Below are 24,784 nucleotides of genomic sequence, written 5' to 3'. Positions count from 1 at the left end.
AGGCTCACCTTGTCACAGCACTTTTTGTAAAAGAGCCACACTGGAACAGATTTTTTTTAAAAATTCACAGCTACCTAATATTAACCAAGCAAGCATGTGTGAGTATGTGGTATTAATACAAGAAACCTTGTTTCCAGCATTTACTTGATTCAAGGAGCTGTAAAAACACATCAATTAAACAGAACATTTTATGTAGCAGAGATTAATACTGTGTTATAAAACTGAATGCAACCAGCAGGTCTAACACTGGCAAAAATACCTTAAGGAATGAAGGAGAAAAATGTGGCAACAAATGACTACATCTAGTCTTTCAAGCTGATGCTAAAAAAATAACAGATTACAGCTGTATGTTTTTGTCATAACAAACTTTTGAAGCTGTACTTGACCTCAGGCAATTTTGGACAAATATTTATTTGTTAAGGTGGGGTGAATGGCTCACCTCTTATTAAAATCTCTATTAAATTGTGGCACCAATGCAATTCCAGTTGCAGTTGCTCATAAGTGAAGAGAGACTTAAATCATTTTTGCTTGTTCATACAAAATAGTGTGGAGCATATAGAAGAAAGTATACAATATCGTCAAGAAAGTAAAAGAATTGAAATGGAAATGGGCTGGTCACATAGCAAGAACTGATGGGAGGTGGACCAAGGCAGTCATAGAGTGGATCCCACTTGATAAAAAGCACCCATAAAACAGACTTAAAGCAAGATGGATTGACAACATTAGCAAGTATTGCAGGCCCAATTGGCAAAAGAAAGCTCAGGACCATATTAGTTGAAAACATGAGGAAGAGGCCTTCTTCCTGCAGTGGACAGATAGTAACTAAAATTATGATGATTAAATTATTAACGATTCTTAAAATTTTAAGTCATGGGAAAGCCTAAATCATGTCTTATTTTTCTTCAAATAAACTGAGTATAAATGCTGTTTTGCTCCACAGCTAGTAAAATGGGACAATGTGCTTGGCTTGTTGAAGAGGTTTTTTCATTCTGCTAGCAAATGTGAAGGAGCACAGTGAAAAGAAATTGGACTAAATTTAAATATAAAGAATATCAAGCTAATGACGGCATAACTGTCAGTCTTAGAATTAACAATGAAGACACTGAGGTGGTTGATAGCTTCTGCCTTTTGGGATCAACCAACTACAGTAAAAAGACAAGAAGTGAAGAAATATGTATCAGATTAGCACCTGGTAGAGTAGCCATGAACACCTTGAAAAAGGTATTCAGATGCAGGACTTCCAAGTGAGGTAAGACATTTCTGGAAGAGAACTCCCAATAGATCTGATTCAGTGGAACCTCTTTCACTTTTCCAGATGCTTGCTCCTCCCAAGAAGACCAGAGGATAGCAGCATGTCTGAATACTTGCAGATGGGAGAAACAATCAAGCTCTCAATTGTGGCGGAGCATTGATAGACACTTACTTCACTTTCTACACACTTTTGGATAGAGCCAGTTTGGTCTAGTAGTCAAGGCCACTGTTCCCTCTAAGGTGCGCAGGTGCGCGGCCGCGCAGATGGCAAGAAAACACCGCACAACACTTTTCAACTCCCGCACAGTGATTTCTACTGCCACAGGCTCCAGAAGCTGGGAGGAGGTCCTTTGCAGGTGGCTCGAACTGGCAAATTGGCCCTGGACTTTTTTCGATGAGCACGGGGCGACTGACGGTAGTTGTGAAGCCCCAAAGCCCCCGCCACCACCGGACTAACTGCTGCTGCCTCCTCCTCTTCTAACAGCACCGCCGGATTTTCTGCCCGGCGCTGCGGCTGAGGTGAAGCCGCCAAAGCTCCTGCCAGTGCCCCCGACGTGCTTTTGAGGAGCCTTGAGGCCACGGGAGCCAGTGGGAAGGCGGCGGAGGGGCGGGAGCAGGATAAAAAGGCTCCTCAAAAGCACGGCGGAGGAGGGGGCAGGGGTAACGCGGTGCCCAGCTCAGGTGCTCCGAGCAGAGGGGGAGCCGCTGCTGCTGCCATGGGCAGCGGGAGCTTTGGCAGCTTCACCTCAGCTGCAGCGCTGGGCAGCAAATATGGTGGTGCTGTTGGAGGAGGAGATGGCAGCAGTTATTCTAGTTATTGCAATGAGCAATACTCATTGCTTCCATTATTGTAATCTTCATGCCTGAAAGATGACCTTTCCATTTTAAAAGTAAATTATTTATGGAAAAAAGCCCAGTATCCATTTCAGGTTATGTAAGTAAAGTTAGATAGCTATAGAAAGTACAGACTAATATCTGTTTATATTTTGGGCTGTCTGTCTTATTGCAGAATATTCCTAAAAAATGACAAGAGCTTCCCTTATGTCTCGTATCATTATTATTATAATTTCCAAAATGCCAGAAGAGTAGTTGAGTGCAAGGAATTGCAGAGAAAGTCATCCAGCCTTGATTGAAAGGAAAAACTGAACATAACTCTATACAATGAAATGCCAGTAGTACTTAAGCTTGTTCATGATCCAGCAGAGTGGCTTGCTAAAGTGATTGTTTCATGTAAATTGAACTGAAGTTGTCCATTTAAAGTTGCATGTGGCAATCTAAGCATAGTGTCTTACATTCTCTTACAGGCCATATCAAATATTTATCCCCATCCAAGATGGATGATGGTCCTCTAGGAATAATGTATAAAATGCTTTGGATTTAGTGTAGCCTATCATCCTTTTCCACTGTGATCTGACTATATATTCTGCTATTGCAGGATTAGTTTAAACATAGCTTATTAAACTCCCTAATGGTTCCTTTTTATAAAAAGGATTCCAATACTACATTTTAAAATGTGCAAATAACCTATTGCATTTCTCCAAATCTCTTTCTTTTACCTAGTAAAAGACCAAGAGGCCACAGAGCTGACAGGCAGCACTGCAATGTGATAACACCAATCTTTTAAGAGTTCTTTCCAGACTGTCTAAATAAATTTATTCTTTGAGCCTCCCCTACAGTTCTTGCTTTCAATCAGTGATAATTCTTCAAGTTGGGAAGAACTTTTTAAAAGCTTAGAAGCAAGGGGTAGCGTTTGCAGGTAGGGAGATACTTACCAGGAGCCTCACTTTCCACACCCTGCAAACAAACAAAAAATATTTCTTAAGTTTTGTAACTATTAATTATCAAATAAATTATTTACAGTTGAATGCCTTAATTTTTTTAACACAGCACCAAAAGTGCAATTAGAGGTTCTATACATACAACATAAAATGGACATATATTTTTTCAATCTTAAAACTACTGATTCTAAAACTTGAGCCAGACAGGAAAATTGCTTATATTTACAGAATAACTATTTTTGAATGCTGACGTTTAGGTAACTTGTCCTTTGGGCCTTGGTACAATTTATGCTTTGGTCTTATCTTCTGAACAGTCAATTGTTTGAGAGCAACCAAGGCTATTTGGATCATTCAATCACTCCCTAAGTGCATTACAGGTTATCCTCAATTAGTGACAATTATTTAGGGACTGGCAATTTGGTTGTTAAGCAAAGCAGTCACTCAGTGAAACTGTAACAGTTTATGATCTTCAGTTTTCCTTCGCTTTACAACATGTGAAGGCCATAAATGAGATAATTCATTGTAAAATTATTTTTTCATCATCACAACTGTAAATGGTTGCTAAATGAAAGTCACTAAATGCGAACTACTTGTACTACATTCAAAGATATGCTCCTCGTAGCTATGCAATCACCATCACCACTACTGGCAGCAGAAAAGGATTTCCTGAAGGGAGTTCTTCTGCCCTTGTACATTTTTTCAAGTATTATTGTCTGGGAATTACAAGAGACACAACACTAGAACTTCTGCTGCTTATAGGATTTGTATAGCAAAATTCTAGGTCAGGCCATTTAAGTAACTGTACTCAAGGAATTTTAATGTATTGCCCTGAAGCTGGCATAGCAAATGTCTCATTTAATGGCAACAATTTAATATTTATCACTTAAGAATAGAGAGAAATCAATCTATATATTACATTTTTATAATGTGTTGCTGAAACAGTTTGAATTAGTATATAAAACCATTTTCATAGGAATTACAAAAAAGAACTACGTAAAGAAAGAAAGCAATCTAGCTTAAAATAAAACATAGACAAACTTGATCAACATTTTAAAAATGAACAGAAGAGGGGATAAAGTCTACATGTTTAAATGAGAATATATTATAAACAGATTCAGTTTAGATAATATGCACTATTTCTCTAGCAACTACCCTTCACAGTTTCTGGATCAGTGAATCGGAATAGTGGAGAGAATGATGGCAATTTTTTTTTTTACTTTTATGTTAGATGATTCATTAAAGAATTGAAGAGTTCACAGAAATACTAAAATGTATAAATTGTAACAACTAGAAATTGTTATAATAAGCAAAGGAACACTAGTTTCACAAAAGCTATAGTATCATCGAACAACAGACCCATGTTCTGATAGCAATCCTAACTCAAATTCTTAATCATATACTCTAATTTGAGGAACATTAAACATGTTGCCAATTGTAATGAGTTTATCAATTCAGGTTGCTATCATGTACATGATAGAGCAGGGATGGAACAGAATTTTTTCTTCTTCTTGCTAATGTTAATGTGAGCTATCTTAAAAGCAAAATATAGCAAGTATTAAAAAGTGCAACGACTTCATAGATTATGGCGATATTATTATATAAATGGTCACCTGTATTAATAGGAGAATGAGTTCTAGATTAAAACCATTCCTCACAAATTGAAAAGTGTGCGACATAGCACATGCAGAACACAGATTTCCTATTTAATTCCCCCACCTAAACAGATATTAAAGAAAAGGGATGGATTAACTTGTAGCTTTCAGATTTTGCAGAACAACAATTCCCAGCAGCAAAGCCAGTATGCTCAATGGGGAGTTGTAGATCAACAACATCTGGTGACCAAAGATTCTCCATTCCTGATATTGTTGATAAAAGTATTAAAACTCCGTCATCGTAAGAACATACGCTAATTCAAGACAGAACAAGGGATGTGCTATTAGGCACAATAATTAGCCACTACAATATATTCATGATTTAAAGGAAAGCAACGCTTACCTTTGGAATTACATAGTCACCAGAGCTTGCATCAGAAGAACCTCTCCTTTCAGATACAACTACTTCAGAATTATCCTCAACTTCAGTGGGCTTGGCTGCAAGTTATCATTGAATGAGACATGTCAAGTACAGCAAAGCATAATAGAAAGCATTCAGCCACTTATCATTTAAAACAGTGTATGTGAACACATTTCAACAAGGGCAAGCATTCTAATAAGGGGAGAAATTAGCTTATAACATCTCAAATGTCCCAGGAAATTGAAGAAAGGAGTCAGAAATTAGCAACTTCAATGCTGGGAATGGTGATGCTACTATGAATAGACTATTGTCAAAAATATTAATGAAGTAGTGACAGATGTGAAACAAATTTTGTCTGATGTAGAAATATTACAACCAGAAACAGTAAATAGTAAAAACAAAGTGTGGGGTTTTTGCGCAAAGAAGGCTGCTAAAGTGGAAATGACAAGTAAGAGAATGACACATATAAAGACTTTCTGCTCAATATAGAAAAGAAAATGGTTAGAATTTTGAAAATTAATGTGGAAATATAAATCATAAACTAAGAGAACAACCTGATTAATGACTTTGGATTTTCCAAAGCCTCAAAGAAGCTTTTGGGAGAGAAGGCAAAATTGAAAAGAGAAGAACCAAATTCTACAACAACATCCAATGGAATTAAAGATCAAGATTGTTAACAATAAAAGGAAGGAATATAAATCCTCTGAACCAGTTCAAGTTGTTTAAGCCCATCTCATCTGCCATATCGTGTCTATTTTTAATAGAAGAGCTAAATCCAAATTTAAATACATAAGCATCCACAACTTCTTTAAGAAAGGAACCTTTTACCTGTTGACTTAGCCCAAGATGGCGGATTTTCTTCTGGAGTCCCAAAAATGGAAGATGCCATCTTGTTCCTTTTTCCTCCTTGCTGATCTTTTGGCAAATCAAACCCTATGTTGAAATTAGAACCACCACCTGGGGGGCGGAGAACCCTAGAAAAAGAATAATGCATTTTATTTGTATTAAGAAACAATAGTACCAAGGAGAACTTACATATATGTTATAAAATATAGTGTGTTCATTCACCACTCATTGAGATTGTTTCTCAATGTATTAGAAAGATATGGCAGGAACCATAAATTCCATTTTGCTCCAACCAAATGACTGAAATACTGATGTACAATCACGACTTGAGACAAGGGCCTATATGACCCTAATTTTTTTCATTTCAGTTAAGACATTCTCACACAAATTACTGTTTAAAATGTATGTTTCAGAAGACTAAGAAGAAAGAACAAATGAAAAGGGGAAAACATTTACACAGATTGCTGCAGGTCCCAGATCCAGCAGGTGATCTAGATGGACAAATGGACCAGGTGTAGAGGGCAGCTTCCTACATTCTTTCTGAAGCATTGAGCTACATGTGCAAGAGAGGTAATTCCAACAAACAAAGAGCTAAGTAGATACTTACATTGATAATTATTTTCAGATTATATGATAAGCCAATATCTCATAGATAAGGCTTGGTTAAAAACAAAGATGTGTTTCCAGAATTATTTCTGTTGTGAAGCTTATTAGACAGACAACTTACAAAAAAGAGACAATGAATCCCAGACATCTCCTTGGTATTTAGTAGACAGTCGATATCATCTTACATCTTAATTCCGCCCCCCCCCCCCCGGCCTTTCAACAGAGTTGTCATGATGTAAAGCAAAACACCACTTCTAGTACCAAAGTTATGTCCAGGAGTGCCTTTGGGCCCCACAATGGCTTTAGTGGATGATGGAGACCATTTTGGGAGATAGGGCTAATGCCACTTGTGAAATGTGGATGTTTGTGAGTGGACATGCCTATTATGTCAGTCCTTTTGTGAACAGCCAATGGTATCCATTTTGTGAATCCACACCCACATACTTTCAACATTCTAGAAACATGCACAGCCATTCAGATGACATCAATATCCATTTCCTTCTTGCAGATGAGGCTGTTTATACAATCACCAAGTTTTTAATTTTAAGACTATAGCATGGGATCCACAAGAAAAATAAACTGAATTGGGGAGGGGGCTCCTTGATGTCTATAAGACTTCCTTCTCTACAATTCCCATGGCCTTCAGAATATTATATCTCTGGGATCATACAATCATAAGGTAACGGTTCCCCTCGCACATATGTGCTAGTTGTTCCCAACTCGGGTGTGTGTGTGCTCATCTCTGTTTCTAAGCCGAGGAGTGAGCGCTGTCCAGACATCTCCATGGTCGTGTGGCTGGCATGACTCAATGCCGAAGGTGCACAGAACACTGTTACCTTCCCACCAAAGTGGTCTCTATTTTTCTACTTGCATCTTTACATGGTTTCAAACTGCTAGGTTGGCAAAAGTTGGGACAAGTAACTGGAGCTCACTCCATTATGTGGCTCTAGAGATTCGAACCACCAAAATGCCAACCTTTCTGATTGACAAGCTCAGCGTCCACTGAGCCACTGCATCCCTTATCATGCAATCATAGTCCCCTGCATTATTATGGCGATAGCTATGTTCCAATACTTCATTTTCACTGCGTAGGTTGTAGTCCATAGTAATGCTCAAGCAGGTGTATATGCTGCAAACAGCTACTTTTAAACTCAGTATCACCATGGTTTTTTGTAATTAATTTTTTAATCATAAACTTTTTAAAAAAATATTTAATAATTCCTTGAATACAAAAGAAAGGCTGGAAAACTGGAGTAGTCATTTTCAGTATGGTAACATTTAAGCTAAGTAATAAAGAGCATGAGAGTGGCAGTTGATCTTACCTGAACTGCATGTTTAGAAGAAGGTGTGGGAGGAGTAACAGATGGGTATTAACCCAGCCCTTTTGCCTAGGAGACTGAGGTAATCTTTCGAGGCTACACGTTCCTCCTTCTGACCTCCCCAGATTAACCGATGGACCGTAGCCGAGCACCTGGAAGGAAAGGACAGCACAAGCACACATCCTTCCTGCCTGCCTGCCATTGCTTCACCATTGAGCTAGCTCAGGCCCCTGACGCAGAGCGCCCTAACACAGGGGGGGAAGTGACTCCTCCCACATCTTCTTCTAAACATGCAGTTCAGGTAAGACCAACTGCCAGTTTCCGAAGTGAGGTGTGGGAGAAGTAACAGATGGGACATACCAAAGCTAGATGTCCTGGGAGGGAGTGAATGGGCCTGAGCCCCTCGAGAGTCAAGGACTCCCTGCAAAACCCTCCTGCCAAAGGCTGTTTCCGCTGAGGCGTACGCATCTAGCCGGTAATGCCTGATGAAAGGCGAGGGAGAAGACCAGGCAGCAGCCCTGCAAATCTCCTCTATGGGTGCCTGGGTGGTCCAGGCTGCTGAGGTGGCCGCACTTCTGGTGGAGTGCGCTGTGATGCCCTCTGGGACTTGGAGTCCTCGGGCCAGGTAGGCCTGTGAGATGGCCGCTCTAATCCACCTGCTAATGGTGGCTGGGGAAACCTTGGCACCTTGGGTGGATGGTTGATAAGAAACGAAGAGGGCTTCCGAACGCCTAAAGGGGGCCATGCGCTTCAGGTAGATGCGCAAGGCTCTTCTGACGTCCAACTTGTGCCAAGATCTTTCTCTATCCCTGGAGGGCTGTGGACAGAAGTCCGGCAGAACTACCTCTAGAGCCCTGTGGAAGGGGGAATTGACCTTGGGCATGAACGCGGGGTCCAGTCTGAGGATGACCCGGTTCTCTAGAAAGGTGCAGAGATCCGCTCTGCTGGAGAGAGCGTTGATCTCAGATACTCTCCTGGCTGAGGTGATGGCAACCAAGAAGACGACTTTAAGGGTCAGGAATTGTAGGGAAACTTCCCTCAAGGGTTGCCTCCGTCAATGCCTGGAGGACTGTGGGAAGGTCCCAGGTGGGGAATCGATGGACCACTGGGGGTTTCAGATTCACCGCTCCCTTGAGGAAGCGCTTAAGGACCGGATGTTGGGACAAGGGGGGAGCAATCCCCCCCCAGAACCGTGGAAAGAGCTGTCTTCTAAGGGTACTGGGGGCCAAACCATTCTCCAGTCCTTCCTGGAGGAAGTCCAGAACCTGTGGGATGGAGGCCGAAGCTGGGCTAAGATCCCTAGCTTGGCACCAGTCCGCGAAAGCAACCCAGGAGGTGTTGTATATTCAAGTGGTGGACTGCCTCCTGGAAGCCTCGACGGTCTTAATGACCTTCGCAGAAAAATGTGCCTCCTTCAGCTGTTCCCGCTCAATCGCCAGACGGTCAGATGGAGCCATTCGGATCCGGATGCTCCAGAGAGCCCTGGTGTATGGACACCTCCCCCGGGGGGATCCTCCAGTGGGGGGCTGAGGACAGCTCCATTAGGTCTGCTAGCCAGGGACAGCGTGGCCAGAAGGGAGCCACTAGGATGACCTTTGCTCCCTCTGACACCACCCTCCTCAGAACCCCGGGAATGAGAGGAAGGGGGGGAAAGGCGTAGAGAAGACCAGGTGGCCATCTGTATCGAAGGGCGTCCGTGTTCATGGCTCCCCTGGTCGGGAACCTCGATACGAATCTCGGCAGCTGGGCATTTGCTGGGGTTGCAAAGAGATCCACCGTCGGGTGCCCGAACCTCTCGCAGATCTGTAGGAAGATTGAAGGATGAAGCTGCCACTCCCCGTTGTCGACCGTCTCCCTGCTGAGGCAATCCGCTCGCTGGTTCTCTGTCCCGGAGATGTGCTCCCCTCTGATGGACTGGAGATGCCTCTCTGCCCAGTTCCCCAGTCGTGAAGAGCCTTGGAATGGGTGCCCCCTTGTCTGTTCACGTTGGCCTTGGCCGCCACGTTGTCTGTCAGGACGAGGACATGATGACCGGTCACCATGCTCTTGAAGTGGCGTAGGGCCAGGTGGATGGCCCTGAGCTCCAACCAGTTTATGTTGTTGCACAGGTCTGTTGGGAGTCCAGCGACCCTGGGCTATCTGGGTCTCCAGGTGTGCTCCCCAGCCGAATAGGCTTGCGTCCGTTGTGAGTACCTTTCTTACTGGATCTTTGAAGAGGCATCCTTTGCTTAATGCTGGGGTCAGCCACCAACAGAGCGAGAGTAGTACCTGGGGTGGCACTCGAACCTTGAAGCTGGTGTCGCTCGTCCCAGCTCTCTGGTATGGGAATAGGAACCACTGAAGCTCCCTGGCTTGTAGTCGAGCCCATGGCACGATCCCTATGCAAGAAATGAATTTCCCAAGGAGCCTGGAAAGAAGAACTACAGGGACAGAGCGTAATTTGTGAACCTCATGAATCAGCTGCACAATGCTGTCCCTTCGATCTTGAGAAAGGAAGACCTCCCCAGCCACTGAATCTATAATGGATCCTAGGTGCTGGAGCCTGGTGGATGGGACCAGGTGGCTCTTCTCCAGGTTGATAGAGAATCCCAGGGACCTGAGGGTGTCAATGGTGGTCCCCAGGTCCTGCTTGGCAGAGTCTGGGGACCTGGCTAGGACAAGGATGTCATCTAGGTAACAAAACAGTCGGACTGGGAAGGAGCCCAGGTGATCTGCGGCTGTAGCCAGCATCTTGGTAAAGGTCCTGGGGGCTGAGGCCAGGCCTTAAGGGCCCTATATTGGAAATGGTTGCCCTCATGGGAAAACCTAAGGAACCTGCGCTGTTCCGGGGCGATTCTGATGTGAAGGTAGGCTTCCGTGAGATCAATGGAGGCCAAGAAGTCGCCCTGTCGGATGCCCTCTAAAATGGATTTCAAGGAGGCCATCTTGAACCTACGGTAGACCACCCTGGAATTGAGTAGTTTAAGATCCAGGATGGCTCTCCACCCCCCTGAACTCTTGGGGACTAGGAACAGATTCGAGTAGAAACCGGAGCCCTTCTCCCTCTCTGGGACCCTCTCAATGGCCCTGATATCTAACAGGTGTTTGATGGCCTTGGCCTTAAGGGCCCATTTGGCTGGATCCGTGGAGGAGGCAAAGGTGCGGAACTTACTAGGGGGTAGCGAGCGGAACTCCAACTGCAGCCCGAGCTTTACAGTCTGGAGGACCCACTCATCCGAGGTGACTTGTTCCCGGTTAGCCGCGAAAAGGGAGAGGCGACTGCCAATGAGGTAATCCGCGGATGGATCACTTGAACCCGCGGAATGGGCAACCGCCTCCTCCTCGAAAGGGACGTTTGCTCTGAACCTGTCTCTAGGAAACTGCCTATCCCCCTGCCTGTGGAACCTGGGGTTCTGGTACCTCTGGTTCTGGTTCTCCACTTCAGGCAGGCGGTACGAAGTTCTCCTGGGGTACAGAGCATGCCGGAGATCTGAAAGTCTGGTAGTCACCGGGAAAACCTTCCGTTTGTTCTTATCCTCCACCAGGATAGGATCCAACGCAGTCCCGAACAGCTTGTCACCGGTGTAGTCTGCTTCTGTCAAGTGCCACTTAGCCCCGGACTCCGCCTGCCAGTGGCGTAACCACAGCAGGTGCCTAGACACCACTGAAGATGACATTGCCCGAGACGCATACTTAACTGCATCCAGGGTGGCATCTGCTGAGAACTGCGTGGCTGCCAGCATCTTAGAGATGTCCTGCAACAAACGAACTTCTGTGGCCGGAGTCCTGTCCCTCAGCTGTTCCAACCACAGCACCGTAGACCTGTTGAAGAAAGACGCTGAAGCTGCTGCCCTAATGGCCCAGGTTATTGCCTGGAAGGTCTTACGTAGCACTATGTCTGCCTTCTTGGCCTCTGCCTTGAGGCAGTTGGCGATGTCCCATGTGATCACCGCTGACGCTGAAGCTAAGGTGGCAACCGGGGTGTCCAGCTTGGGAACCTGGAGAGCTTGGGCAAAGGTAGGGTTAAGATTATAGAATTTGCTCTCATTTCCCCCTGGATTGGGGAAATGGCTTCACCCACTGAGATTTAAGCACCTCTAGAAACATATCTGGAGTAGGAATCTCCTCCTTTTCCACCGGTGGTCTCTGGAAGGGCCCCTTCTTCTTACCCTTGCTAGTGCTAGGCGTGGCAGACGCAGGCCTGGAATCTGGGGGGCGGGGGCCCAGGTCTGCTGTGGCCCTTGTCTTACGAAGCAAGGAGCTAAATAAGGAGGGGGGGAAAGGCCAGCGATGGTTGAGTTGTCCTCTGCCTGGGCCTCCTCATCGTCAAGAGAACCCCACCTCCTTCAACTCTCCCTCCTCTAATTCGGAAGCCTCACTGGCAGTAAAGGGGGAGGGAGACCTGGCTCCTCTGGCAGCAGATGCACTGGGGCGATTTTGGTGGCCCCTGGGCTGGTCCTGGGAAGACCTACTCCTGGAACTCTGAGGCTGCTGATTTATCCCAGAGGCCATCACTTGGGGTAAGGCCCTGGCTAACATCTCCGGAAAGCTATTGGGAAGCTCAGGCAAGGCAGGGTGGAGCTCTGGAGGCTGTGAATATTCCCTGGGTTCAGGGGATAGTGGTGCCAACCGATGCCTAGCTGGGCTGGGGGCCCTGCGCCCAAAGGGGTCAGCCCTAGACTCAGATGGAAGTGCAGGAAATAAGGGGGGGGCGATAGGGAGCTGTGCCTTCTGCCTGAGCCCCTTGGGATACCTGGGGATACTGCCCGGGCCTCATCCAGGACTGGAAGCCTGCGAGGGGATCGGGACCTGGAGGGGGAAGGGCTGATGGTAGCCTTAAATCTTCTAATTTTGAAATATACTTTTTTTATTTTCCATTTTCATAACATATAATCACATGTATACTATTACATAGCCAATATCCTATTGTATTAAGTAGTAATTACATCAGTTCCTCTTGTCATCAACACCCAGAAAGATAAAAACCCATTATTAGCTCTTCTGCTCTCCTCTTTCTTCTACCTCTCTCCTACCTCCTTTCTTCACTCCATCATCCTTTTCTACTCTACGTCCCTTTCCTTTCTCCTTCTCCTCTCTCTTCAGTCCATTCCTCCTTATCCTCATCTTCCCCCCTTACCCTCTCTCCTATCCCTCTCTTCCAATCTTTCTTCTCTCCTCTGTTTCCCACTCTTCCTCTCATTGGTGTATTTCAGCTTCTGAGCAAACTCCATTCTATGTTGATGGTATTTATGCTTCCATATCAATATACTTAACTGTTCTGTTCCCCCTTCCTTCATTTGTTAACAGACAACAGGCAAATAAAAGGAAAGGGAATTCTCTTTATCAGTTCTCAGTTTCAAAATGGCTGCGAGCCAAACTAAACTAATTAAAGTCTTTGCCAGAAGATAAACAGTCTCAAACAGAAATGTCTCTTACGGTAAATACAAGACGAATCCAAACGGAAGCAAAGCCCTTCTTCTCAAAGTTTCTCCGAAGCAGGGTTACAGAAGTCCAAACACTTTTCGAAGTGCACAGCAAAGAAACTACAATCCAGGATCAAGGAACGTTGACTTCTGCAAGGAGGGCGCAGCACCACCAGTCCTTTTATCCCTAAGGGAAGCCTCTAACGAGGCACATCTGGTTGCAATCACCTCCTCGGGAGTCCTCCGTTGTGCCTTACGCCTGTCAGCTCGTCTCCTACGTGCATCCTGAAAATATTCACAGAAGGGGTCTTGCTCAGCCTCTCTTGTCTCCTCCCCACTGCTCCAAGGCTCAGTCTCTCTTATGTCCTCCCCACTAGCCCAAGGCTCAGCCATTACCTGGGGACCAACTAGTCTCTCTGAGCCCTGCTCGGAGGCAGACCCCTGTCCAGAACCCTCCTCCTCTTCCAAACATGACTCAAAATCTCCCTCGCTGTCAGAGTCTGATAACAGCTCCCAAGGCTCTAGTCGAGTCACAACACTATCCCTCACCGCAGGGCCCTTTCCCCGGGTCTAATGGCTCGGATGCGGTCGGGATGGGTTGTCCGCATGATGGGCTCTCACTAGAGCAGGGGCATGCACTTCCGTGGCGTTGGTCCAGGTTCCCCCACCCGACCCCTCATGCCCCCAGTCCACTAAATATTGAAATCGTCCCTTGAGCTATCTAGAATCACGGATCTGGACCACAGTGTGTGAAGGCCGCCTGTCCTCCTCCTCCAACGACGGTTGAGGGGACGAGGGTCGGCGAAGAGGACAAGCCGATCGTTCCGGGATCAAGAGCGAGCGATGAAACACCGGGTGCACTCGCATCGAATGTGGGAGAGTCAAGCGATATGCCACGGGGTTGATGATGGCCTTCACAGGAAACGGTCCAATATATCAGTCATCCAACTTCTTCGCTGGCCGATGGGATGGAAGATGTCGTGTGGACAGCCACACACGATCGCCTACAGCCAATTCCGGCACCGCCCGCTGAGATTTATCTGCTGTTTTTTTTATAATCGTCCTTGGCCTGGTTCAGGTAACGACGTACCATGTGGTGAACCGCCTGAACTCAGAGAGGAAGTCCTGTGCTGCGGGAACCGGGGAATCCACTTGGGTGAGAGGGAAAAACCGAGGGTGAAATCCCATATTCGCCATAAATGGCGTCATCCGTGTGGAGGTATGCAGAGAGTTGTTAAAGGCAAACTCCGCCACGGACAGGTACTCTGCCCAATTGTTCTGCTGCTTATTTACAAAGCAGCGCAAATATTGTTCCAGAATCCCAATCACCTTTTCCGTGCCCCCATCAGTTTCGGGATGGTGCGCTGAGGACAAACAGACTTGTACATCGAGAGCCTCCATCAGCCCTGTCCAAAACTGCGCTGTAAATTGTGTCCCCCGATCCAACACGACTCGATCAGGCAAGCCATGCAAGCGAAATACATGTTGGATGAACATGCCGGCCGTGGTGCGGGCCGTCGGTAATCTACGGTAGGGAATGAAATGCGCCATCTTAGTGAGCATGTCCACTACCACAAGGATCGTGGTAAACCCTGATGAGGGAGGCAACTCAGTCAAAAGGTCCATGGACACAGCTCCCCAGGGCCTGTCCAGGGTCGGTAAGGGCTGCAATAACCCTGGGGGAGCCCCCGTCGCTGCCTTGGCCTGTCGACATTGAACACATGACGTCACATACTTGTGCACATCGTCTCGTAATCAAGGCCACCAAAATGTACGAGAGACCAGATTCAATGTTTTGAACACCCCAAAATGTCCCGCTGCTGGAGTATCATGACACTGAGAGAGAATCAGGCCACGGACTGGTCCTGCGGGCACATAGAGCCGGTTCCTATACTTCCAAAGTTCATCCTCAAAAGTCCATGGGGAATCCGGCCCTATCTCCCCCGTCCGTTGATTCACCCACTCATCATTCCGCTGCGCCTCCCTTATCAGCGACTGGACATCCACGGGTTCCTTAACTGCAGCGAGCGATTGGGCGGGTAACACAGTCCTGGGTGGAAGCGAGTCCGCAAGGTCAGAATATTCGGGTTTTCTAGACAGGGCATCTTCCCTTTGATTCAATCCGCTAGGAATGTACGTCACCTTGAAATTGAACCGGGCAAAGAACAAAGACCACCGAATCTGACGTTGGTTCAGTTTACGTGCCGTAGTCAGAAATTCTAAGTTCCGATGATCCGTCCGGACCACTATCTGGTGCCTGGTCTCCTCCAGGTGATGCCGCCAGGCCTCGAACGCCACCTTGATAGCTGACAACTCCTTCTCCCAGATGGCATAATTGCGCTCGGAAGGATTGAGTTTCCGAGAGTAGTAAGCACAAGGGAAAAGGGTTCCATCAGAGGCGTGAGCCTGCAGTAACACCACACCCACGCATCCGCTTCCACGACAAATGGACGATGGGCATCAGGGTGCCTCAGGATCGGCTTCTGCATAAACGCCTGCTTCAGGTCCAGGAACGCTCGCTGCTCAGCAGGACCCCAGCAAAACGGCACTTTCTTTTGCAGGAGCCGAGTGAGGGGCACCGTCAAAAGAGCAAATCTGGGAATGAAAGTCCGATAGTAGTTGGCAAACCCGAGGAGTCTCTGCACATCCTTCATACGTCGAGGAGGTTGCCAACTACACATCGCCTCCACCTTACCCGGCTCCATCGCGATGCCCTCGGAAGAAATACGATGCCCCAGGAACTCAATGGTGGTCTGCCAAAACTGACACTTCTCCAGTTTTGCGAACAGACGGTGCTCTCGGAGTCGCTGCAACACTGTCCGCAGATGACATTGATGGTGCTTCCGGGACGTCGAGTAAATCAAGATGTTGTCCAGATAAATGACGACAAACTGGTCCAATAAGTCCCGGAAGACGTCATTCATAAAATGTTGGAAGACCGCCGGCGCATTGGTCAACCCAAACAGCATGACCATATACTCGAAATGTCTTTATCGGGTGCCAAAAGCCATCTTCCATTCGTCACCCGCCCTCATGCGCACCAAGTTGTCAGCGCTCCGCAAATCCAACTTTGTGAAGACTGTTGCCTCCCATAGACGCTCCAATAATTCCGAAATTAAAGGCAACGGGTACCGGTTCCACACCGTGATGGCATTCAAGCGCCGGTAGTCGCAACAGAGTCTCAGAACCCCAGTCTTCTTTTTCACGAACAAAACCGGGGCAGACAAGGGTGAAGACGAAGGCCTGATAAACCCTCGGGCAAGGTTTTTATCAAGGAAGTCCCGCAACGCAGCCAACTCCGGCTCAGACATGGAGTATAATCGCCCCGTAGGGAGCTTCACATCCGGTACCAGGTCGATGGGGCAGTCGTAAGGCCGATGCAGTGGTAGTTGATCCGCCTCCTGTTCACTGAATACATCCGTGAACTCCACCAAATCTGGGGGCACCTCCACCTTGGCAGGGCTGGATAACTGGGTTGCACAAACCTGCCGGATGTGGTCGACGCATTGCAAGGACGGAAACGTGATCAGATTTTGCGACCAATAGATCTGAGGGTCGTGCGTCCGCAGCCAAGCCAACCGACCAAGGGAAAATGCAAGCCCGACGCCACATAGAATTGGATGACCTCCTCATGCTCCCCGAGGGCCAAACGCAAGGGTTGCGTGGCAGTCGTGACAAGTCCAGACAAAAGCAACCGACCCTCTATAGTTTCAACCCGCATCGGCGGTTCCACGGGACACAAAGGGACATTATGTGCTGTAGCAAACGCCGCATCCATAAAATTCGTGGTAGCCCCGGAATCCACTATGGCGTGCACTGGAATACCCCACTGACTACCGGAGAAGAAGATGTGCGCTGCTAGAATCAGGTGCCGTGGCGGTCCGCTTATCTCAGTGTCCGTTTGTGCCTGACCTAAGGTCTCCCTTAGATCGGGGCCCGCTCGCTTCCCGACACGGAATTCCGTTGTTGCGGGGTGGCCGCAGGTCGCACAGCCCTTCTGTTCTTAGGACAACTCGCAGCAACGTGTCCAGGATCCCTACAATAAAAGCACAGGCCCCCCGCACGCCGCCTGTCCATCTCTGTGCGTGACAATCGGGGTCTGATCACACCCAACTCCATGGGCTCCTCCCGTGCTACAGCAGACTCCTGGGCAACTGGCATCCTAGCTGTTCCCTGTGATGCACGGCGAGGGCTCCTCCTCTGCAGCCGAGCATTAATACGAAGGCACAAATGAACTAACGAGTCAAACGTCGGTGGCCTGTCCACCCTCGCCAGCTCATCTTGTAACTCATCGGACAAGCCATCCTGAAAGGTGTCCATAAGCGCTGGTTCATTCCATGCTGAGTCCTAACTCAGCAGCCGGAATTTGCTTACGTACTCCTGCAAAGATCCACGACCCTGCCTTAATGCCTTCAGTCGCCTAGTTAGCGTTTCTCCCTTGATGGGATCCTCAAACATCATCCGAAAGTGTTGACAGAACCCTTGGAAATCATCCAGCAAGGGGCTAGACTGACTGAGCAATGGTGTGGCCCACTGAGCAGCTGTGTCTGAGAGCAAACTACTCAGAAATCCTACCTTTGCCCGGTCAGTAGGAAAGTCCTCTGCCCTCAGGCTAATAAACATCTGTCCCAAGAATGCTGCGACCATGTTCTGGTTGCCGTCAAATTTCTCCGGCATGGGCACTGGGCACTTCCTCCGTGTCTGTTGGGGGTGCACCAGCCTCTGCATTTGAGCCATTTGGTCCGTCAGCACAGCCACTTGCTGCGCGAGTAGCATATTTGCAGCCTGTAATTGCTCCATATTAAATGAAATGGAGGTTTGTCTGGCAGAAGTAAATCTGTTCTGTTCCCCCCTCTCCTTCACTTGTTAACAGACAGGCAAATAAAAGGAAAGGGAATTCTCTTTATCAGTTCTCAGTTTCAAAATGGCTGCGAGCCAAACTAAACTAATTAAAGTCTTTGCCAGAAGATAAACAGTCTCAAACAGAAATGTCTCTTACGGTAAATACAAGACGAATCCAAACGGAAGCAAAGCCCTTCTTCTCAAAGTTTCTCCGAAGCAGGGTTACAGAAGTCCAAACACTTTTCGAAGTGCACAGCAAAGAAACTACAATCCAGGATCAAGGAACGTTGACTTCTGCAAGGAGGGCGCAGCACCACCAGTCCTTTTATCCCTAAGGGAAGCCTCTAACGAGGCACATCTGGTTGCAATCACCTCCTCGGGAGTCCTCCGTTGTGCCTTACGCCTGTCAGCTCGTCTCCTACGTGCATCCTGAAAATATTCACAGAAGGGGTCTTGCTCAGCCTCTCTTGTCTCCTCCCCACTACTCCAAGGCTCAGTCTCTCTTATGTCCTCCCCACTAGCCCAAGGCTCAGCCATTACCTGGGGACCAACTAGTCTCTCTGAGCCCTGCTCGGAGGCAGACCCCTGTCCAGAACCCTCCTCCTCTTCCAAACATGACTCAAAATCTCCCTCGCTGTCAGAATCTGATAACAGCTCCCAAGGCTCTAGCCAAGTCACAACACTTAACATATCTTAATTTTAAAGAAAAAATAAGAGAAGACAGTATACATGTGCAATCATATTACATTAAGATCTAACACCCCTCATCAAGCCTAATATACATCCCTCCCTCCCCCCCAACCCCCCCAGCCTTCCCTCCCCCGACTTCCCAGCACCCATACACGGTATAAATCTTTAACAAAAACAGTCTAAAATATATTTGAAAAAAGACTAGAAAATTGATAACATCTTTACATTGAACTTAGCTCCTCCTTGCTAGGCTAACTTTAAACAATTTATATCATTCCTGATCTTAATCATAAGCTATCTGGAATTTCTTAGTCCCATATTTATTTTGTATATAATTGATCCATTTTTTCCAGTCTCGTTTATATCTCTCGTTTGAATGGTTCTTAAGATATGCAGATATTTTAGCTATCTCGGCTAAATTTGTGACTTTCAATGTCCATTCTTGAATTGTAGGCAAATCTTCCTTCTTCCAGTATTGCGCCACCAACAATCTAGCTGCAGTTATTAAGTGCAAAATCAAATTAATCTCTACAGCTGTACAATCAGTAATTATACCTAACAAAAATAACTGAGGGGTAAATTTTATCCTTTTTTAAAGAATATTTTGCATAATCCACCATATTTTTATCCAAAATGCCTTAACCTTTTTGCAAGTCCACCATATATGAAAATATGTAGTGTTGAGAGAATCACATCTCCAGCATTTGGGTTGTAAGTTCGGATACATAGAAGCCAACTTTTTAGGATCTAAATGCCATCTATAAAACATCTTATAAAAGATTTCTCTCAAGTTTTGGGCTTGTGTAAATTTTACATTTCTTACCCAGATCCTTTCCCATGTATCCAACATTATTGGTTCTTCAATATTTTGAGCCCACTTTATCATACAGTCTTTAACTAATTCTGTTTCGGAATCCATCTGTATTAATACATTGTATAGTTTCTTTATATGCATTAAGCTTTGATTTCTTATTTGTTTAAATAAATTATCCTCGACTTGCATAAAACCAATTTTTTTATCTGTTTTCCACCTGGCCTGTAGCTGTCCATACTGGAACCATGTTTGAATTACCTTTTCCTCGTTTAATTCATCCAAGGATTTTAGTTGTAATACACCCCTTTCTAGGGTAAGAAGCTGTCTGTAAGTAATTATATCCTGTTTTTGTACTATGTTCATATTTTCTATTGCATGTCTAGGAATTGCCCACATAGGTATCTTATTATTTAATTTGTATTGATATTTTTTCCAGACCCGCAATAAAGCATTCCTTAAAATATGACTTTTAAAATTCTTGTCCACTTTTTTGTTATATAGCAGGTAAGCATGCCAGCCATATACCAGATCATACCCCTCGATATTAAGTATCCTATCATTTGTTAAATCAATCCAAACACTAATTACAGATAATGCTACTGCATCATAATATAATTTTAGGTTGGGTACTTTCAAACCTCCCCTCTCACGCACATCTTGCATTATTTGTAGTTTTACTCTCGGCTTCTTTCCTGCCCATACAAATTTATTAATACCCTTCTGCCATTCTAACAGGTTCACATCCTTTTTAAGTATAGGTAGCATTTGGAAAAGAAATAAAAATTTAGGTAAAATATTCATTTTCACTGCTGCTATTCTTCCCAGCAAGGATAACTGTAACTTTTCCCATTTTTTCATCTTTGTCTGTATACTATGCCAAAGTGGTTCATAATTATACTTATATAACTTCCCGTTTGAGGTTGAAATATGAACTCCTAAATATTTGACCTTTTTAACTATTTCGCATCCTATCATTCCTTCTAGTTCTTCCTTTTGTTTAGTATTCATATTTGTAGCTAATATTTTTGTTTTCCCTAGATTTATTTTAAATCCTGACACTTGACCATATTGATTAATCATATTAAGATCATACTAGATTCCTGCGGTTGGGTTAATATTATAACCAGATCATCTGCAAAAGCACGCACCCTATATTCTTGCTGCCTAATCTTAATTCCCTTTAGGCCCTCCAAGCCCCGTATTTTATTCAACAATATTTCCAAAGTAATAATAAACAGTAATGGGGACAAGGGACAACCTTGTCTTGTACCTTTTTCAATTTGAAAAGAATCTGTTAAACTTCCATTAACTATAATTTGAGCTGTTTGCTGTTGATATATTGCTTTAATTGATTGTAAGAAACGTTCTCCTATTTGCATTTTTTGCAGTGTTTTCAACAGGAATTGCCAGTTAACTCGATCAAAGGCTTTCTCAGTATCCAGAAATATGAACGCAGCAGGAATTTGGTTATTCTTTCCCAAATATTCTAGTGCATTAATGATTAATCTTACATTACTTCTCATTTGTCTCCCTTGAATAAAACCTGTTTGATCATTATGAATCAATTGTTGAATAACCAACATTAACCTATTTGCTAGTATTTTAGTAAAGATTTTATAATCTACATTAAGTAGTGATATAAGTCTGTAGTTTTTTGGTTGGGTAATATCTTGGTCTTCTTTGGGTATCAGGGATATAAAAGCTGTCTTCCAAGATGGAGGTACCTTACCTTCCATTTGAATCTTATTAAATAACTCCTTAAGAGGTTCTACCATTTCTAATTGTAGATTTTTATAGTAAGCCACTGTCAAGCCATCTGTACCAGGTGACTTCCCTGCCTTTAACTGCTTAATTACCTGTAAAATTTTCCCCGAAGTTATTGGTTGATTCAATCTTTGCCTCTGCTCTTCTTTAACTATGGGTATTTTTTCTTTATCCAAGTATCTCTCTATATCTAGACCATTGATTTTGTCACCCTTGTACAACACTGTAAAGAATTCACGGAAGACCTTTTGAATCTCACCCTGTTGAAACACTTCTTTCCCTCTGTAGTGCAATTTGGCTATGTTACAAAATTTTTGTTTTTTCCTAATATGATATGCTAACCATCTACCAGATTTATTTGCATTGCAGAAAGTATGTTTTGCATATAACAGACTAGTGGCTACCTGGTCTGAGATCAGCATATTAAATTGGTCTTTTAATAAGGTAATTGCTTCTTTAATCTTTATATCTCCTGGTTTTAAAGTTAACTCTTGCTCTTTCTTCCTAATTTCATCTTCCAGTTCTGTTCGCTTTTCCCCTTGTTTACGTCTATGTAATCTATTTAGATTTATCAAAGCTCCTCATATACACTTTACTTGCATCCCATACAATTTCCATAGATGTACCCTTATTCATATTAAAAACAAAGTATTCTGTTAATAATTTTTTACATTCACTAGTATATTTCTCATATCTAAATAAATTTTCATTCAATCTCCAAGACCTTCTTGTGTGCGTCACCCCTCCCAACTCCATCCAAACTGGATTATGATCTGATAAAACTCTGGCACATATCTTTGTCTTCTTCACCCTAGAAAGCAAATCATTGGTAGTTAGTATGAAATCAATTCTGGAAAAGGATTGATGTCTATCAGAAAAGAAGGTAAAATCATATTCTTCTGCATTTCTTTCTCGCCAAATATCTCTCAGTTCGAAACCATCCATCATATCAAAAAAGGACTTAGGTAGTTTCGCTCGCATTTGAGTATTTGGGCGAGAAGCCTTCTTATCTTTCTTAGTGTCCATAACACTGTTGGACTTACTTGGACTTAATCTTCGTAAATGTCAACATCCATAAGGCAGTGACCGTTGCATTGTGAAGGCCAGGGGCAGGACATCACGGATTACAGCACGCCATTGATTCCGATTTAGGGCGGCTTGTTGGGCATCGGTTATCGAAAAATGGAGTGGTTGAAGATCGTGAGCCACTTGGGATATCCACGTTTTCTTTGGGGCATTTCGTGCGATTTTCCACCCATCCGGTCGCAGCGAGTTAATCGATAGGTAAGGTAATCGGCTATTGTCCATACGGCAAACGTGTCCAAACCACCTAAGTCGTTGTCTTCTTAGGTAAAGTTCGATTGTAGTTTGGTTTTTACACAGCTGCAATACCATTTTGTTTTTCCACCGGTCCCGTAGAGTTATGTGCAGAATGTTGCGCAGGCATCTTAGCTGGAATTGCTCTAATAGGTTCAGGTCGCTTTTAAGTAAAGTCCACGATTCCGAGCCGTACAGTAAGATTGTGCGGATGGAAGCATTAAATATCCTCATCTTAGTCGCAATCGTCACGTCATTTTGGCTCCACAGGCACTTCCTTAGAGAGGCGAATGCGGCTGTAGCATTGCCAATGCGGCTTTTGATGTCATTTGTAGCCACTACACGTTGGCTGTCGATGATCGACCCCAAATATTTAAACGTGTCTACTCTTTCGATAGGGTTGCCTTCGAGGTGCACTTGAGCTGGTTGAGTGCCCGTGAAAATGAATTTGGTTTTTTCACCATTTATCACCAGGCCGAGCTTGTTAGCATTTGCTTGTAATGCATCCAGGGTATTTTGGGCGGTTTGGGCTGTTTCAGCAAAGAAGATGATGTCATCAGCATACACCAAGTCTGTGAGAGACAGCTGAGCCCCGATTTGAACGCCTGGTGTGTCTTTAAAAGTTTGTCTGAGGATCCAATCCATGGTTATATTGAAGAGCATTGGTGAAATAATACAGCCTTGTTTGACGCCGGTAGTTATTGAGAATGGTGGGGACACATTTCCCAGGTATTTTGTCCCGCTCATTCCATCTTCGTAAAAAGCTTTAAGCACATTGAGTGTAGCATAGGGGATTGATTCAGCTAACAAGGATAACACCGTTCCAGTCACCCAATAGTATGCAGGACCTATAATCCCACTGTACTAATTTGGCATGAAGCTTTCTATAAAATCCATCTTGTTATTGATTGGGAGCATATATTCCCAGTAGCAATGTCCTTTTCCCTTCTAATACCAAGTCTATTGCAATATATCTTCCGTGGGGATCTGCTTCGATTAATTCAGCTTTCATATCCTTCCTTAAGTATATAACTATACCATTTTTCTTCTCTGTAGCAGAAGCTATAAAATGTTGTCCAAATCTTGTATTAATCAGATATTTTTGATCAGTTGATCTAATGTGAGTTCCTTGCAAACAAATTATATCATTCTTGAACTGTTTAAGATAGTGATATATTTTCTTTCTTTTCTGTGGAGAGTTTAATCCATTGACGTTCCATGTTAGAAACTTAGTTGTCATCTTTGGCTCCCTGAAGCTTTTTTAGAGCCATCTGAACATCCTGGAATTTAACCTTTGGTCTGGCTCCTTCCACTGCTTCTAAGCTGGTAACTGTAGCATCTTGACCGGTAACAGGTGTTTGTTGTGATTGTTGCTTTTTTAATTGTTGGTCCATTCGTCTGGTAATCACACGGGTTTGTCTTTGTTCCTTGGCTCCTTGTGCTTCTGAGAGAGAAAGATGATCCATCCTTGTTGATAATTGTGTAGTTTGCTGTCTATCTTGTCCTTGTTCTCTTTCTCTAGGTCCAGGTGGGGCGGGGTGTCTGGCCTTCAAGATATTATGGTAAAAATCTCGGGCCTTTCATACTGAATTAAGGCGGTATCTTTGCCCCTCAAAAATGAGTGCTAACCCAACTGGTGCATCCCATCTGAACTGTAGCTGACGATTTTTAAGCTCTTCGACTAAAAAGGCGTAGTCTTTCCTAGATCTTAGCATTTGAGGTGGTATCTCTTTCAAAACAGTCACTTCCTGACCCCCAATTTGAAGCTTGGTTTTATAGGACTCTTGCAATATCATATTCCTCATGTCTCTTGTGGTAAAGTAAATCACAATGTGCCTTGGAAGTTGCTTCTGTCTAGCCAGCCAGGAGTTAACACGATAAACCGTATCAATTTGCCAATCAAAATTCCCCCCCTGGCCTTCCCATCAGACTATTGAAAGCTTCTGAGAGAATTTTCCTGGTTATTTTCACGCAAACCTCTTATTCTTAGTGCAAATTCCATTTGTCTATACTGTAACATAATAATTTCTTTTTCAGCATCTCCGACTTTTTGTTGAACCACGTCCATTTTGGATACCAAATTAATATTAGAGTCATTAAGATCTTCTAATCTGCTTTCAATTCCGGACACATAATCTGAAA

General features: G+C 44.5%; 2 protein-coding genes across 4 annotated transcripts in view; both read right to left on the bottom strand.

The window, feature by feature from the left end:
* Positions 1-24,784, bottom strand: part of JPT1 (Jupiter microtubule associated homolog 1) — a 31,801-nt gene that overhangs the window by 877 nt on the left and 6,140 nt on the right. Inside the window, exons 2-5 of one of the 3 annotated variants that reach the window (XM_087709972.1) lie at positions 5,871-6,016; positions 5,025-5,119; positions 3,024-3,045; positions 1,190-1,363 (exon numbers count right to left, since the gene is read on the bottom strand). In XM_087709972.1, coding sequence (XP_087566098.1) covers positions 1,190-1,363; positions 3,024-3,045; positions 5,025-5,119; positions 5,871-6,016 — 437 coding nt within the window. The remainder of the gene's footprint in view (positions 1-1,189; positions 1,364-3,023; positions 3,046-5,024; positions 5,120-5,870; positions 6,017-24,784) is intronic. The other 2 variants (XM_087709973.1, XM_087709974.1) reach the window with 2 other exon arrangements.
* Positions 9,906-15,981, bottom strand: LOC148048163 (uncharacterized). The gene is made up of 3 exons (XM_087711769.1): positions 13,229-15,981; positions 10,628-11,614; positions 9,906-10,191 (listed from the first exon to the last, which is right to left on the bottom strand). The coding sequence occupies exons 2-3, from the start codon at positions 11,533-11,535 to the stop codon at positions 9,906-9,908; spliced, it is 1,194 nt and encodes a 397-aa protein (XP_087567895.1). The 5' UTR covers positions 11,536-11,614; positions 13,229-15,981.

Source organism: Thamnophis sirtalis, unplaced genomic scaffold (genome assembly GCF_051295495.1).
Source record: "Thamnophis sirtalis isolate CommonGarterSnake01/CBP01778 unplaced genomic scaffold, rThaSir2_p1.2 scaffold_3, whole genome shotgun sequence".
NCBI lineage: Eukaryota > Metazoa > Chordata > Lepidosauria > Squamata > Natricidae > Thamnophis > Thamnophis sirtalis.
This window is presented reverse-complemented; position numbering and strand designations above follow the sequence as displayed.